Genomic DNA, 17,527 nt, shown 5'->3' with positions numbered 1-17,527 from the left:
GCAGAAGTGTGTGTGTGTGTTTGTGTAGGTGTTTGTCATGTGTGAGCAGTGCATTCCAGTGTCACTGGTGTAAATACAGAAACACCTGCACACATGACCCGAACAGCTGCTCCTTCCTCGAGGGACATGTCAATGCATCAGAGGTTCTCACACACACACACACACACACACACACACACACACACACACACACACACACAGGATATACCTGGCCCTGACGATGCTGAACACTGACCTTTGACCTCTGTGCTGCAGTTGTGTCCTCAGCTGGTGAGCTCAGGGGAGGTGGTGATTGCAGCAGGAGACGTGAAGCCAATCACGCTGAAGGCCTGGAACCTTCCACAGCCTCAATCAGGGCAGAGAGGCTACGAGTGTGTGTTCAACATCCAGGGAGTGACACACAGAGTTACAGCCCTGCGCTTCAACAGCACCAGTGTACAGTGTCAGAACCGCTCGGTCAGAGCACGCACGCACACACGCGCACGCACACACGCGCACGCACGCACACACACGTATATATATATATAATACACCCAAACACACATATATATATTATACACCCAAACACACATATACACACACACACCCTACTGTGAATCCACCATTTCCACTCTCCACTCCACTCTCTCTCTGCAGTATGTGTACGAGGGGATGAAGGTCAGTGAGCTGGCAGTTGATCTGTCCATCGTGTGGAACAACAACTTCATCATCGACAATCCTGAGAGAATTAAAGGTAACAAAACTCTCACACACAAAGCAAAAATATATATTTATATAAACAGACATACTGTAGGTGATACAGACAGGTAGTGTTTCCCAAAAACTTGGCAGTTAATTGTGTGCGTGTGTGTGTGTGTGTGTGTGCGCGTGTGTGCGTGTGTGTGTGCGTGTATCCCACAGTGCACCTGTATAAGTGTGCTGCTCAAAGGGAAAGCTGTGGTGTGTGTCTGAAGGCCGAGCGAAGGTTCTCTTGTGGTTGGTGTGAGAGTGAGGGTCGCTGTATGCTGCGTAAACACTGCACGTCACCAGGAGCTTCACTCAGCCCCCCGTGGCTCGGACCGAACGAACACCACAAGTGTGCACACCCCCGCATCACAGAGGTCAGTGCGCTGCTCTAATTATACCTAATTAACATTCCCACACATAATTAGGTGTAGAGGAAAAATGATAAACATTTAATTAACAATTAATTACTTTACAGTGCTGTAAAGCAGCAGTAATGCTTCTTCACAGGGGGCCACAGGTGGGTGTCCTCATGATGGTCTTGTGGTGGCATTTTAACTTTGTTTAACTAGTGACAAGTGACATTAAGAAAAGGTGGCAAATGTCATGTTTTTTTTAATCACAGTATTTCAGTTCAGTCAGGACCACTTGAGTCAAAATAAAGACAATTCTTTGAAATATTTAAATTTTTTATTTGCAAGCTTATGAAATTTACATTTGGCGGTATGGCTCTGTTCTGAATTCCCCTTCCTTTTCATGAGCTCCATGAAAGCTAGTCAGGGAACAGCAGCAGCTTCGTGGGGGGACAATCTCCCATTAACTGGGAAAGCAGCCAGATAAAATCCCCCCCAAACAGACCATACCATACTCATTTTACTAATAAGTTTGGCCAGCAGAGTATTAAAGCGAGCTTTTCACTAGCCAAACTTATTAGTAAAATACCAACGGAGCAGAGGACATGTTATCAGGCACGGAAAGCAGTTCCTTTAACATGTACTAGCAACCACTGACCATTAAACACCCCCCAAAACCAACGGAAGGCTCAGTGCCTGTGTACGATTCAAGGCTGCAGAAGACTCCAGATCATGAACATCATGCCATCCCAATTTCCCAAGGAGCAACCAGAACCTTTAACTTTCCACTCCTGGTTCAGCTACCTTAGGGACAGCAGCAGAGGAGGAGAGCTAGCAGCAGCAGAAAAGGAGAGCTAGCAGCAGCAGAAAAGGAGAGCTAGCAGCAGCAGAGGAGGAGAGCTAGCGTAGCAGCAGCAGAGCTAGCTCAATCACAAACAGAACACGAGAACCAAGTGCCTCCTCCCTGAATATCCCGAGTAGCTATCTCTAGCTCTAGGATCCATCCAACAACCCGAGGAGACTTCCAAAAGACCCAACAAGAAATCCAGTCTTAACTTCCTTTTCCAACAATTTCAGGTTCTTTAACGGCAGAAAGCAAATTATAGGCAAACTAATGAGTAGTCAACCAAACACTCCTGCGAAAACCTTGGGTAAGTCCATCTATTAAATAATTGAAGAAGCAGCGGTTAGGATGCTTCTCGGGGCCTTTCCAGCTTTGGAACATTTATTTATTTATTTATTTACTTATTTATTTATTTATTTATTTATTTGTAACGAACAGAAACAATACAAGCAGGGCCAGGAGCCATTGATTATCAATCTAAATGTCACTATCTTTCGCTGGACACTGCTACAGAGAGGAGAGAAATTTAATCAAGCTTTTCATTTTCATTGCTGGCTAAAATTTAACCATGTCAAGTTAAGAAGTTAAACCATTTGCCAGTAAATATTTCCTGCATAACGTATCATAACAGCCTAGCGAGGCATGGCATAACATATCACAACAGCCTAGCAAGGCACAGCGTGACGCAACATAACGCCTAGCAAGTCATGGCATGTCATATCATAACTGCCTAGTAGGGCATAGCACAAAATACCATAGCCTAGCGAGGCATCGTATAACGTAACAACGCCTAGCAAGGCATGGCATAACGCATCATAACGACCTAGAGAGTCCTAGCACAACGCAACATAACGCCCAGCAATACATGGCATAAGGCATTACAACAGCCCAGCGAAGCACAGCCCAGCAAGGCATAACGCAGCGTTACGCAACCCGACACAGCCCAGCAAGGCATATCATAACGTAACGCAACACAGCCCAGCGAGGCACAGCACAACACATTACAACAGCACCACGCAACCCAACACAGCCCAGCAGGGCACAGCACAACATATAATAGCCAAGCGAGGCACAGCATAACGTAACAAAACGCCTAGCAAAGCACAGCCTAACGCATCACACCAGCCTAGTGAGGCACAGCACAACGTAAACGCCTAGCAGGCATGGCCTAACGCATCACAACAGCCTAGCGAGGTACACAGTGCAACGTAACCTAACATGGCCTAGCAAGGCCTAGCATAACGCAACGCAACACAACATAGCCTAGCGAGGCACAGCACAATATACTGTACCATAACACAGCCCAGCGGAGCATAGCACAGCGTATCACAACACAGCCTATCGAGGCACAGCATAACGCATCACAACAGTCTAGCAAGGCACAACATATGGTAACGTTACCTAACACGGCCTAACAATGCAACACAACATAGCCCAGCAAGGCACAGCACAACACACCATAACACAGCCTAGCGAGGCATAGCACAACGCATCATAACAGCCTAGTGAGGCATAACATAGCGCAACGTAACCTATCGCCTAGCAAGGCACAGCACAATGTATCGCAACAGCCTATCGAGACACAGCCTGATGTATCACAACAGCCTAGTGAGGCACAACATAGACTAATGTAACCTAACACGGTCTAGCAAGGCACAGCACAACGCAACAAAACAAGCCCAGCAAGGCACAGCACCAAGCACCATAACAACCTAGCGAGGCATAGCATAATGTATCATAACAGCCAACGAGGCCTAACATAGCGTAACATAACATAGCTTAGCAGGGCATAGCATAACGGAACCCAACACATCTTAGCAGGGCATAGCATAACGGAACCTATTGTAGCTTTGCAGGGCATAGCATAACGGAACCTAACATAGCTTGGCAGGGCATAGCATAAAGGAACCCAACATAGCTTGGCAGGGCATAGCATAACGGAACCTAACATAGCAGGGCATAGCAAAACGTATCCTAACATAGCTTCGCAGGGCATAGCATAACGGAACCTAACATAGCAGGGCACAGCAAAATGTAACCTAACATAGCTTCGCAGGGCATAGCATAACGGAACCTAACGTAGCTTGGCAGGGCATAGCATAACGGAACCTAACATAGCTTGGCAGGGCATAGCATAACGGAACCTAACATAGCTTGGCAGGGCATAGCATAACGGAACCTACCATAGCAGGGCATAGCAAAACGTAACCTAACATAGCTTAGCAGGGCAAAGCATAAAGTAACCTAACATTGCCTAGCAAGGCATAGCATAACATAACATAAAGCCTAGCAAGGGATAACATAACGTAACCTAACATAGGCCAGTGAGACATAGCATAACATAACGTAACATAGCCTAGCAGGGCATAACGTAACCCAACATAGCCTAGCAGGGAATGGCATAAAGTAACCTAACATAGCCTAGCGAGGCATAGCATAACATAGCCTAGCAGGGCATAACATATCCTAGGGAGGCATAGCATACCGTAACTTAACATAGCTTAACAGGGCATAGCATAACGTAATCTAACATAGCCTGGTGAGGCATAGTATAACGCAACATAGCCTAGCAGGGCATAGCATCAAGTAGCCTAACATAGCCTAGCGAGGCATAGCATAACGTAATGTAACAAAGCCTAGCAGGGCATAACGTAACCTAACATAGCCTAGCAAGGCATGGCATAACGTAACCCAACATAGCCTAGTGAGGCATAGCATAACGTATCATAACAGCCTAGCGAGGAATAACATAGGGCAACGTAACCTAACCTGGCCTAGCGAGGTATAGCATAATGTAACACAGCCTAGCAGGGGATAGCATAACATAACCCAACATAGGTTATGCTATGCCTCGCTAGGCTAACATAGCTTATGCTATGCCTCGCTAGGCTAACATAGCTTATGCTATGCCTCGCTAGGCTAACATAGCTTAACAGGGCATAACATTGCCTAGTGAGGCATAGCATAACAAGTCGCGGCCTAATGGTTAGAGAGTCTGACTTGTTAACTAAGGTTGTGGGTTTGAGTCTCGGTCCGGCCACGATTGAGGTGCCCTTGAGCAAGGCACCGAACCCCCCAAATGCTCCCTGGGCGCCGCAGCATTAATGGCTGCCCACTGCTCCGGGTGCGTGTTCACGGTGTGTGTGTTCACTGCTGTGTGTGTGCACTTTGGATGGGTCAAATGCAGAGAACGAATTCTGAGTATGGTTCACCATACTTAGCCGTATGTCACGTCACTTTCACCTAACATAGCCTAGTGAGGCATAGCATAACGTATCATAACAGCCTAGCGAGTCATAACATAGCATAACGTAACTTAACCTGGTCTAGCCTAGCATAATGCAACATAGCCTGGCAAGACGTAGCCTACCTAGCATAACAGACTGTACAACATGCCAGCCCGGTCGCTTCCGGCTCAACAAACGCACCATTAGACACGAACATGCGTGCCATATCGATTTACCGTAAGTTCAAAACGTCCCCTTCGGCTCGAGTATACTAATAGTAATCACGACCTCTTATAGTGCCATATCACGAACACAAAAGGAGATAACTTGCGGTTTAATCTCTAATAGCCGCCGAATTTAACTCGCAGCAGCAGCAATGCAGAGGAAACAGCCCCATAACATAACGAGCTGGCATAGCAAAGCATATCGAGGCATAGCATTACCTAGCATGAGATAATCTAGCCTAGCAAAGCAAGCATGGCATGACCCATCGTGACGTGCATAGCAAAAGCATAGCACAACCTCATCTTATAACATAGCATAACATACAATAATATAACCTAGCATAGCATATAGAAGCATTATTGATTTACCGTAAGGTCAAAGCGTCATCAAACCTCCTTTTCGGCTCAAGTATACTAATAGTAATCACGACCTCTTATAGTCCCATTTCGCGAAACCAAAAGGAGATTTGGTTTAAACTCTAATTAGCCGTCAAGTTTGAATTGCAGCAGCAAAGCAGAGGCAGCAGCCCCACAAAAGAAGATAGCTTGCGGTTTAAACTCCAAATAGCCACCGAGTTTAAATCGCAGTTGCAGCAATGCACAGGAAACAGCCAAGCAGACAGACTGAAAAAAGCATTTAAATAGGGCGCCCTGTTTGAAATGGACCAATAGCACGCTTAGGAATCAGATCAGCTGATGGGCGGGGTTAGAAAATTGACATCAGCTGATAGCCGAGCTTGACTATGTGGCCTGCCTGAACTGACGCTGAACGCTATATTTTTACTTCGATACCAAACAAATTTAATTTTGGGGGAAAAAGCAAATGTAATTCTTTTTTTCATTCGCTAAATGGGAAGTGCATCATATTTCTCTTTATTTAGTGTTTCGTGTTGCTCTTTAATAGTGCCATAATTAATAGAAAATAAAATAGATGAAAAGAATAAAAGTCATCGCCTAAATATAGAAAGCAAAAATAAAAATGAAATGTGTATCAGGTGTATGTGAAATACCTTCCTCTAAACTTCATAATTATTTACAGATTGCGTAAAAGTTTACACACGTGTCTCTGAACAGTTTACACACGTGTCTCTGAACAGTTTACACACGTGTCTCTGAACAGTTTACACACGTGTCTCTGAACAGTTTACACACACGCGTCTCTGAACAGTTTACACACACATGTCCCTGAACAGTTTACACACACATGTCCCTGAACAGTTTACACACACACGTGTCCCTGAACAGTTTACACACACGTGTCCCTGAACAGTTTACACACACGTGTCCCTGAACAGTGTACAGACGTGTCCCTGAACAGTTTACACACGTGTCCCTGAACAGTTTACACACGTGTCTCTGAACAGTTTACACACGTGTCTCTGAAGAGTTTACACACGTGTCTCTGAAGAGTTTACACACACGTCTCTGAACAGTTTGCACACACGTCTCTGAACAGTTTACACACACGCGTCTCTGAACAGTTTACACACACGCGTCTCTGAACAGTTTACACACGTGTCTCTGAACAGTTTACACACACGTCTCTGAACAGTTTACACACACGTCTCTGAACAGTTTACACACACGTCTCTGAACAGTTTACACACGTGTCTCTGAACAGTTTACACACGTGTCTCTGAACAGTTTACATACGTGTCTCTGAACAGTTTACACACGTGTCTCTGAACAGTTTACACACGTGTCTCTGAACAGTTTACACATGTCTCTGAACAGCTTACACACGTGTCTCTGAACTGAGGGATGTGGAAGAGGGTGGAGTGCACGCTCTTTTGAGTAATGGAGCATTAGCTTTTACACGTGGGAGCCTTTTTACAGGACATTATCTCTGTAAATTAAATATGTACAGCAGTGTGTAAAAAAGTGTCCATATTATGGATAAACGTTTAAACATCACATACTGGCCTGCAGTTATGTGAGTCACAATGTAAATACAAATGGATCATTAGGATCTGAGACAAAAAGCGCTGACCACAGACACTGTCACTGTGACAAACTGCAGCAATTACAATCTACGGTGTGATTACAGTTTGTTGTTTTATCATATTTTAATTACACATGTTCTTATAAAATATTTTTCCCCATTATTCTCCCATTAAAGTCTCTCCCACAGTCCTGTTTTTGAACCTAATCTCCACTAAATAACCTTTAAATAAACTCCATCCTTTAACAGAAGTATGTTTAATGCGTTGTGTGCATGTGTGTGTGTTCCACACCATTCCCCTCCCGGCCACATCGCCTTCATTGTTTCCCCTCAGCATCTTTCCCTCTGTACCTGTGCTGTAATTAAATTGTGTGCACAGTAGAGTTTGTCATGAAGAGTGACGTTATTTAGAGCCTTATTGACATGTGTAGGTAATAATGTGTGCTAATGCTAATGCTAGCAGTGTGTAAGAGTCAAGAGAAAGGGAGGGAAACAGATTCTGTGTCACAAACAAGCAGGTTTAAATGTTAACATTTAAAGAGTTAACATTTGCATGCTGATTGTAACTGGATTAGACTTTTGATTGCTGCTGCTACTTTATTAGAGTTTCTCACTCTCTCTCACTCATTTTCTACCGCTTATCCGAACTACCTCGGGTCACGGGGAGCCTGTGCCTATCTCAGGCGTCATCGGGCATCGAGGCAGGATACACCCTGGACGGAGTGCCAACCCATCGCAGGGCACACACACACTCTCTCATTCACTCATGCAATCACACACTACGGAAAATTTTTCCAGAGATGCCAGTCAACCTACCATGCATGTCTTTGGACCGGGGGAGGAAATCGGAGTACCCGGAGGAAACCCCCGAGGCACAGGGAAAACATGCAAACTCCGCACACACAAGGCGGAGGCGGGAATTGAACCCCGACCCTGGAGGTGTGAGGCGAATGTGCTACCGACTAAGCCACCGTGCCCCCCAGACCGAGTTTCTAATTAAGATTAAATTAAAATAAATGATTGCCGGTAATAGAGCATAAGAACAGTAGGAGGATGAACAAAAGAGAGCGTAAATGATGAAGAGTATGTGCTGAGTGTAGTCACCGATTGGCCAGCTTCCGGCCGGCTTGAATTTGGCAGCATTTCCAGCTCCATCTGAGAGCGAGATCTGAGCCAAACCTGATGAGCGGCTCACACATCAAAGCTGGGCGAGTCTTTTGAAGTGAACTTGAAGTGAACGTCATACTTGGCAAAAACAGCAAGCTTTAAATCAACTTCTTCTTCTTCTTCTTCTTCTTCTTCTTCTTCTTCTTCTTCTTCTGTGGGTAAACACAAAAACAAATGTATTAAAGATACGATTGCTTTCATCCTTTTAAAGTGTTTCATTTTCAAAGAAGGTTCAAAGTGGAACCATTAACTATTCAAAGAACCCAAAAAAAACTATATCTGACAACACGCTTAGACATCATTGTCTCTCTCCCTCCTTATCCCCCTCCCTATCTCCCCCTCCTTATCCCCCCCCCCCCCCACGCTCCCTAACTCTCTCCCTCCCTCTCTCGCCCTCCCTCTCTCTGCAGGTGTATCCTCTGTCTGGTCCTCCTCATGGTGGGACCATGGTGACGATCCGTGGTGTGAACCTTGGCATGTCTCTGTCAGAGCTGCAGGGGCGAGTGGAGGTTGCTGGAGTCCCGTGTCACACCCGATCTGAGGGTTACATCACTGCAGAACAGTGAGAGAATCACACACACACACACACACACACACACACACACACACACACACACACACACACACACACACACACACACACACCATGTTTTATGCATATGTTGAATAGGCACACAAGAAGTCTTTGGAAGTATTTCAAAATATGCCTCAGAGGAGTGTCGCCTGTCTGAGGTGTAAACCTCGCTGTGATAAAGGGGCTGAAAGAGAGATTTAAAGGTAAGACAGAGTGACAGTGAGACAGGAGAGGAGTTCTTAATCAGTCTGACTCGAAATCAGCACATTCCTCAGAAACTACCCTTGTGGCTATGATGGAGAAGCTCCATGCAAACGGTCATCAGTAAACATCCTCCACTAATTTACAGCAGAGTTTGACACAGTAGCCATAAGACTCAATGTCCATCCACACGAGTGTTTAAATTGATGTCAACAGTTTGGTTCATGTGGTTTTTATAGAGTTTTATAGACTGATTGGATCTTATTCTGTTACCAAGTGAACAGTATTGTATGAATGTATTTATTGATAGACAATAAGTCAGTCTGAGTAAAGGTGTCTGCCAAATGCCATAGAATGTAAATGAGACAGAGAGTAAGACAGAGAGTAAGACAGATGTGTGTGTGTGTGTGTGTGTGGGGGGGGGGATGTGTCTCGGGGCTGTGAAATCTCTGCAATTGATATTCTCTGCATGCTGCTGTGCCCAACGGAAGCCATTTGTTACCTATGTGTGTTTCTGTTATTGTGTGTGTGCATGTATGTGTTTATGTTTATGTGTGTGTGTGTGTATATGTGTGTGTGTGTGTGTATGTGTGTATTTGTGTGTGTGTGTGTGTGTGTGTGTGTGTATATATACGTGTGTGTGTGTGTGTGTGTGTGTGTGTGTGTGTGTGTGTGTGTGTGTGTGTGTGTGTGTGTTTTTGTGTGTGTGTGTGTGTGTGTGTGTGTGTGTTTTTGTGTGTGTGTGTGTGTGTGTGTATGTGTGTGTGTGTGTGTGTGTGTGTGTGTGTGTGTGTATACGCTGTAATCTGATTGGGCCAGAGCAGGACTCGTTTATAATGGAAGCAGTAAATTCTGTGCTTTTTTGTGACGTTAGAGTGTAACAGAGTGTTAAAATAAGTGAAGGGGAGGATCTCTGTCTGTCTCACACACACACACACACACACACACACACACACACACACACAGTTCAGCATGGAAGCGTGTATTCCGTGTGTAGAGAGAAACAAACACGCAGCTTCACTTAATAATTGTATAACTGTCACAACCAGGATGGAAGGAGACAGACCCGTATGCAGGATAGCTTCAAATGAATAGGGTTTAATAAATAATGAAGATAAAGACAAAAAAAGACGAAAACTAAACAATACAAATGACGACACTTAACAATGACTAGTCACAACGAAGGGTAAACGTGACTAATGATCCCGCGCTGCCATCGGCAACGCGGCTCACTTAAATATAAAAGACAATGATGACACAATATGGATCAGGTGTGGAGACAGGGAGGAGCAGACGAAGGCGGGGCAGACACGTGACGAGGAAGATAAACAAAGGCATGTGGCCAAAAGTCCGGGCTGAGTCCTGACAATAACATTAAGTTCAGGTCTCAGTTGTGGACATCATCTGTACGGAGACGATGGATCTATAAATGAAGTGATTTTAGTGGATTGTTCACATAGAAAATGGATAAATAGATAGACACACACAGTCAGTTACTGGTGTTACAGTTACAGTGAACTGGTCATGTGTTAAAAAAGTTCTCACATTAAACCTTCTGCCTGTGATGGAATGTAGGAGGATTTAAATTTACACCCAGAGCTGATGATGAGTCTTAATGAGTCTTACAATCAGCAGCTTAGCTTCAAGTCACACTTAGAGGAAGCGAGGAGGCGCTTCGTGCCTTTTTCTACAAAAATATTATTAATTGTGTACAAGCTGAGTTTTTCTTTTATGCCCCTGTCACTCACGCAAATGTTCACATTGTGTTTTTTTCTCAGGACTGGCTGTGATTTTGTAAAGCAGGCTGAGATTTTAATGGAAGTCTAAGACACGTGATACGAATATGAATGTGATGATTATATTAATCAATGTGTTTAATTTGGTGCTCATTAAGGCCGTATTTACACCTTTCTTTGACACATATTTGGATGTAAATATCTGAGTACAATATGATAATCAGCTCATTAACGAAGAAGCGATGTGTGGAGATAAGAGGCAGCAGTGTCAGTAGGGTCGGACTCCAGCCTGGTCTACATGGGGAGATGTTTAGTACCTTTATGACCTTTGACTGACTGCTGTATTAAAGGTTCCATCAGGGATCTCTGTGGTGTATTTTTGGTCACTGGAGGTGATTCACAGCCTGTTTCCTCGTCCCTCGTCCTGTCTGTCAGGAGACATATGAATCATATTGAGGTTATAAAGCTGTAAATACTACAGTGTTTCCTCCTGGACCTGATGTATAACCTGCCGTATAAATCGCACCATTTCACAAATTGCAGTTTTTTAGTTCTGAATAATCTGGCAAAACCGTTCGCACTTTTGTTTTCATTTATGTGACCACATATTTACCAATTAGAATAAAATAAAACTCTGAATAAAAGATTGTAATGCAGGTTTATTTATATTAAATTAAACAGTGACCACATCACTGCCTGACAGGATTGTGTGTGAATGCTGTCTCCGTAAAGGACGCCAAGGAAGAGGAGAGAAATAATAAAGTGGGTAATTACTATAACTATCTCCATGTGACATGGTCATAACTCTAAGACATCGGAAACACAATTAAAAAGCACTTTACTTTTCCATTATAAAGTGTCACACGTTGTAGGTTTAAGACTCGAGTTTGTAGAGTCACTTTACACAGTCAATACGAGGTGGAAATACTGTTCGTGTACATTCTGCTTCTATAGGTGTGTGTGTGTGTGTGTGTGTGTGTGTGTGTGTGTGTGTGTGTGTGTGTGTGTGTGTGTGTGTGTGTGTTTAAATGAATTTTGAGCCATGATCATTTTCTAATCAATAGAGTAATCAGAAAGAATACACTCTAATGCAGTTGATCAGACACCCTGCGTGTGTGTGTTTGTGTGTTTGTGTGTGTGTGTGTAAGCGCGCACGCATCTTTCCCCGTTATTGACCCATAGGTCTCCTGATCACTGAGATCTTCCTCGCTGTTGCCATGGAGATTGAGATGGTGTGTAAGGGAGGTAGTGTGTGTGTGTGTGTGTGTGTGTGTGTGTGGTGTGAGTAATGGAGGTAATAAGAGAAAGCCGTGGGGAAGTTGAGAGAAATGGTTGTGTTTATGAGCACGGAAGAGTTAACATGCTGGATGATATGTGTGTGTGTGTGTGTGTGTGTGTGTGTTGCAGGCTGGTATGTGAGATGGATTCAGCACCTCTGGGCAGTTCTCCTGGTCCGGTGCAGCTGTGTGTGTCAGAATGCAGGCCAGAGCTAAGCACACACTCCTCTCAGCTTTATACATTTGTGGTACAATACTTTTTCTCTCTATCTCTGTCTCTCTGTCTCTCTGTCTCTCTCTCTCTCTCTCTCTCTCTCTCTCTCTCTCTCTCTCTCTCTCTCACACACACACACACACACACACACACACACACACACACACACACACACACACACACACAGAGTTTATAAACTTCATCAGTGTTCAGTGATGCTTAATCCCTCCATGTGACACAGAGCCCCAGTGTATCAGCGCTGACCCCGAACCGAGGGCCGGTTTCTGGAGGAACCAAGGTAACCATACTGGGTCAGAACCTGAGCGCAGGCAGCAGTGTGAATGTACGCTTCGGAAACAACACCTGTGAATTCTCCAGGTAAGTGTGAATAGGTGTAGTGCAGTGAAAACCTGAGTCTGTGAGGGTTCTCGTGGTCTCCTTGTGGTGCTGGAATTAAAGGCCACAAATATACCAGTAGCTGAGAGAGAAAGAAAAGAAATTGTGTTAGAGAGAAAGAGTGAAGCCTGAGAGAGAGAGAGAAGGACTTCTATTTATCTCAAAACCTCTTAAAAGATAATGAAATGAAATAATTACAATAAACACCACACTGTCGATTACACACATTATAACCCTAACAGTGTAACCGCCGGCATACGATTGGCTAGTGTCACGGCGATTGATGTGGGATGTGAGTGTGTGAACTTGCACCTCGTTCTTCTCTCCAGAGCTCTCTGTGCTTCTCTGATAAGATGAACTTGTGTCATTTCTGGAAGGTCCTTTAACAAACAACTATTACAAATAAATATTGTAAACAGTTTACTTCTAACTGAGGAACAATTGTCCTTCAAAGCAACTAATCTTATAAAAACATTAAGAATGCAATATTTAAAGTAATGAAAACATAAAATGTAAAATTCCTTTAACACTCAACACATGGGAAGTGTTCAGCACTTAAACACGTACAAACACAGGCATGTTTACTGTACTGTCACTTTCTCAAAAGAAAAAAAAATCATGAAGGAAATATAGCATGCTCACCTCTGTGTGTGTGTGTGTGTGTGTGTGTGTGTGTGTGTGTGTGTGTGTGTGTGTGTGTGTGTGTATACACAGTCGGAGTGCCACAGAGATCGTTTGTGTTTCAGCACCTTCTCTTTACAGCGAGGGCTCGGTTCTGGTTCTGGTCGGAGTTGATCGTGCCGAGCTTAACACCAAACTGAGCTTCGAGTACATTGAGGATCCAACAGTACAGAGCATAGAACCTGAGTGGAGCATCACCAGGTACACACACACGCACGCACGCACGCACACACACACAGACACCCAGACACACACACATACGCACGCACGCACACACACACAGACACCCAGACACATACACACACGCACGCACGCACACACACACAGACACCCAGACACACACACATACGCACGCACGCACACACACACAGACACCCAGACACACACACACACGCACGCACGCACACACACACAGACACCCAGACACACACACATACGCACGCACGCACACACACACAGACACCCAGACACACACACATACGCACGCACGCACACACACACAGACACCCAGACACATACACACACGCACGCACGCACACACACACAGACACCCAGACACACACACATACGCACGCACGCACACACACACAGACACCCAGACACACACACATACGCACGCACGCACACACACACAGACACCCAGACACACACACACACGCACGCACGCACACACACAGACACCCAGACACACACACACACGCACGCACGCACACACACAGACACCCAGACACACACACACACGCACGCACGCACACACACACATACACACACACACACACAGACACCCAGACACACACACGCACACACATACACACACACCCACACACACATACACACACACACACACACACACACACACAACACACACACACAACACCCACACACACACACAGCACACCCACACACACACACACACACACACGCACACACATACACACACACACACGCACACACACACAGACACCCAGACACACACACACGCACACACACACAGACACCCAGACACACACACACACACAACACACACACACACAACACACACAGTGTAAACCTCTGTAAATTACTATAATTAATTTATAGAAACTGAGAATAAGTTCCATTAGCAACAGTTAAATTATTTCTAATATTTTTAAATGACCATTTTTAATACCTTTTATAAATGTTTTATGGAAATGAAACCTTTCTTTACACTTTATAAGTTAAGATGCATTTCTGACAAGACTCCATTTTGTGTTGTAGTCAAGACTCTCTCTCTCTCTCTCTCTCTCTCTCTCTCTCTCTCTCTCTCTCTCTCTCTCTCTCAGCGCTCACTAATAAATCATTTCTGCTTCAATGCTACATTTCTGAGTGAAGGGGAACCTCTGAGACTTGGAACTGGAACTAAATCACCTCCAATAAAAGAAGTGATCAAAGCTCAGGTTGAGGTTCCACTTCATTACAGGAGGCTTTTGAAGCGTGAGCTGTCTGATTATTGTCCGTTTCACAGACAGACACCTCTCTCTACCTGTCTGTCTGTCTCTCTCTCTCTCTCTCTCTCTCTCTCTCTCTCTCTCTCTCTCTCTCTCTCTCTCTGTCTGCCCCCCCACCCTCTCCCCCTCTCTCTGAATACTCATTCTGAAGCTCATTATTAATCCATAAGCAGCGTCAGTCCATCTGCGGTGATTCTTTAGTAACGACGCTCGTCTTTAAACACTGAAGAAATTTTTGCACAATTTCTCTGGGCGATTGCACCTAAAACCCGTGGCCCCGCCCTCCATCAGTGCACTCTGTATTTTGATTGGCTTGTTGACTGAGACGTTTGTCAGCAAGAGTGGAGAAAATATTACACGCCTCTTACACTTAAAATGTCTGCTGTGGTTGCTATGGTAACCCAAACGTCTCAGATGTCAGACTGATGGACTGCGGTATGATAAAACCAGGCTGGCTTAAGTGTTTTATCTCGTTTGGTTTACAGTCTGGTGTGTGTGTGTGTGTGTGTGTGTGTGTGTTCAATAGATGGTTCTTGCTTCATTCACAAATGGGGTCATGAGAGAATCTCTCAATTTGTATTAGTAAAAAAGTAAAAAGTAATATTAGAAATATCTTTATAATGATTTTTTTTGTTAATCCAAATGACAAATGATTTCAGGTCTTTAATGAACGTCTTTATTTATTTAGGATTGTGCCTTAAAATCTTTTTTTGTTAACGACCGATTGCAGAAATGCTGTAGTCAAAGATTCTGAACCGCTACATATACCACCACCTACTACCACCTACAACTAGTACTAATGATATCATTAACAAACGATGTTGTTGTGGTTTGTGTGCTTTGTCCTGCAGTGGACACACCGCCCTGACGGTGACCGGCACTAATCTAGATGTGGTGCAGGAGCCTCGGGTTCGTGTTAAATACGGCGGGCGTGAGTTTGTGAACGTGAGTGCTAACACTTTAATGTCAGACAAACACTTAATGATGTTACTACAACTGTACAATAACCGGTGTAATAAACCAGATTAATCACCTGCGTGTCTAATTTAGATGTAAAAGCAGGAATCGTTTTTCTTTTCTCCTTCAAAACCACAAAGAGCAACAGTTTTTAAAAGTACCTTTGAGTAGAACTCTCTTATACACGATCCTTCTGTCCTCCCTCTCAGGTGTGTGGAGCTGTAAACTCCACCTCAATCCGCTGCTCTGCTCCGCCTCTGACGGCTGATTTTGCCCTGGGGCAGGATTCGGTAAAGCAGGCAGACGAGTTTGGCTTCATCTTCAACAATGTGCATGCTCTGCTCACCTACAACAGCACCACTTTTGTTTATTACCCCAATCCCTCATTTGAACCTCTGAGTGTGTCTGGAGTGCTGCAGCAGAAACCGGGATCACCCATCATTCTCAAAGTGAGAACCGGTCACATGACACCGTCAAATACGCTGCTTATTACCTCTGGATGATTCATCATGGATCATTTACACACAAGCGGAAAACTTAATGACAGAAATTTCACAATTAGAACAAGTGATGAAAATAAAATCTATAAATTAAACTAATTAACATATCTACAGTTATGGACCCTATGTATCTACTGTGTGGATGTTTGTGTGTGTGTGTGTGTGTGTGTGTGTGTGTGTGTGTGTAGGGCAGGAATCTGGTTCCATCAGCACCAGGAGGTTCCAAACTGAACTACACTGTCCTGGTTGGTGATGTTCCCTGCCTCATCACTGTCTCTGAGACACAGCTGCTGTGTGAACCACCTCCTCTGACTGGCCAGCACAGAATCACGGTACCTCACTACCTCATTAACTTACTGTATTTTTCTACCTTGTTGCGTCACCGACTGAGCATGTTACTGACTTGCAGTATCACTGTGTGTGTATTTCCCTGCCGCGCATCTCTTCATCTCACCGCCATAATTAGAATATATGGATATTCAGGATATTCTCAGTCATCTCTGGTCATCCCAGAATGGCTGATTAACTATCTGTGTGCTGATTGTATACATCTTTACCTGGGTTTTTTTTTTTTGCTCGGACTCTAACGTGCTTCAGCTCCTCAGGCATGGCTGCTTTACTGCATCACACTGCTTTAGTTTAATATATTTATACATTTATACATATATATCTAGTTTAATATATATATATATATATATATATATATATATATACTGTATATAAAATCTCATCAGTCAGTGTTACTGTCTGTATCGCAGATCCTGTATAACTATATTTAGTTGCAAGTGTGTGTGTGTGTGTGTAGGTCCAAGTGGGTGGTCTCCAACTGTCTCCAGGTTCAGTCCACATCCAGTCAGACAGTCTCCTTACGTTACCTGCCATCTTCAGCATTGCAGCAGGGGGAGGCTTGCTCTTCATCATCGTCATCCTCGTACTGATTGCCTACCGACGCAAGTCACACGAGAACGACCTCACGCTCAAGCGGTTGCATATGCAAATGGACAACTTGGAGTCCAGAGTGGCTCTGGAATGCAAAGAAGGT

The 17,527-nt window shown here is 44.3% G+C and overlaps 1 protein-coding gene across 3 annotated transcripts in view; it reads left to right on the top strand.

The window, feature by feature from the left end:
• LOC113637026 (plexin-A2-like) overlaps positions 1–17,527 on the top strand; it is a 59,182-nt gene that overhangs the window by 32,308 nt on the left and 9,347 nt on the right. For all 3 annotated transcript variants that reach the window (XR_007140015.1, XM_047810483.1, XM_047810482.1), the window contains 12 exons: positions 29–143; positions 256–456; positions 637–733; positions 901–1,100; positions 8,891–9,042; positions 12,399–12,516; positions 12,724–12,860; positions 13,593–13,760; positions 15,880–15,973; positions 16,195–16,434; positions 16,674–16,817; positions 17,291–17,525. Coding sequence is in view for 2 of the 3 variants with exons in the window: in XM_047810483.1 (XP_047666439.1) it covers positions 29–143; positions 256–456; positions 637–733; positions 901–1,100; positions 8,891–9,042; positions 12,399–12,516; positions 12,724–12,860; positions 13,593–13,760; positions 15,880–15,973; positions 16,195–16,434; positions 16,674–16,817; positions 17,291–17,525 (1,901 nt within the window). In the remaining variant the exon portion in view is untranslated. The remainder of the gene's footprint in view (positions 1–28; positions 144–255; positions 457–636; positions 734–900; positions 1,101–8,890; positions 9,043–12,398; positions 12,517–12,723; positions 12,861–13,592; positions 13,761–15,879; positions 15,974–16,194; positions 16,435–16,673; positions 16,818–17,290; positions 17,526–17,527) is intronic.

Source organism: Tachysurus fulvidraco, chromosome 2, assembly GCF_022655615.1.
Source record: "Tachysurus fulvidraco isolate hzauxx_2018 chromosome 2, HZAU_PFXX_2.0, whole genome shotgun sequence".
Lineage (NCBI taxonomy): Eukaryota > Metazoa > Chordata > Actinopteri > Siluriformes > Bagridae > Tachysurus > Tachysurus fulvidraco.
This window is presented reverse-complemented; position numbering and strand designations above follow the sequence as displayed.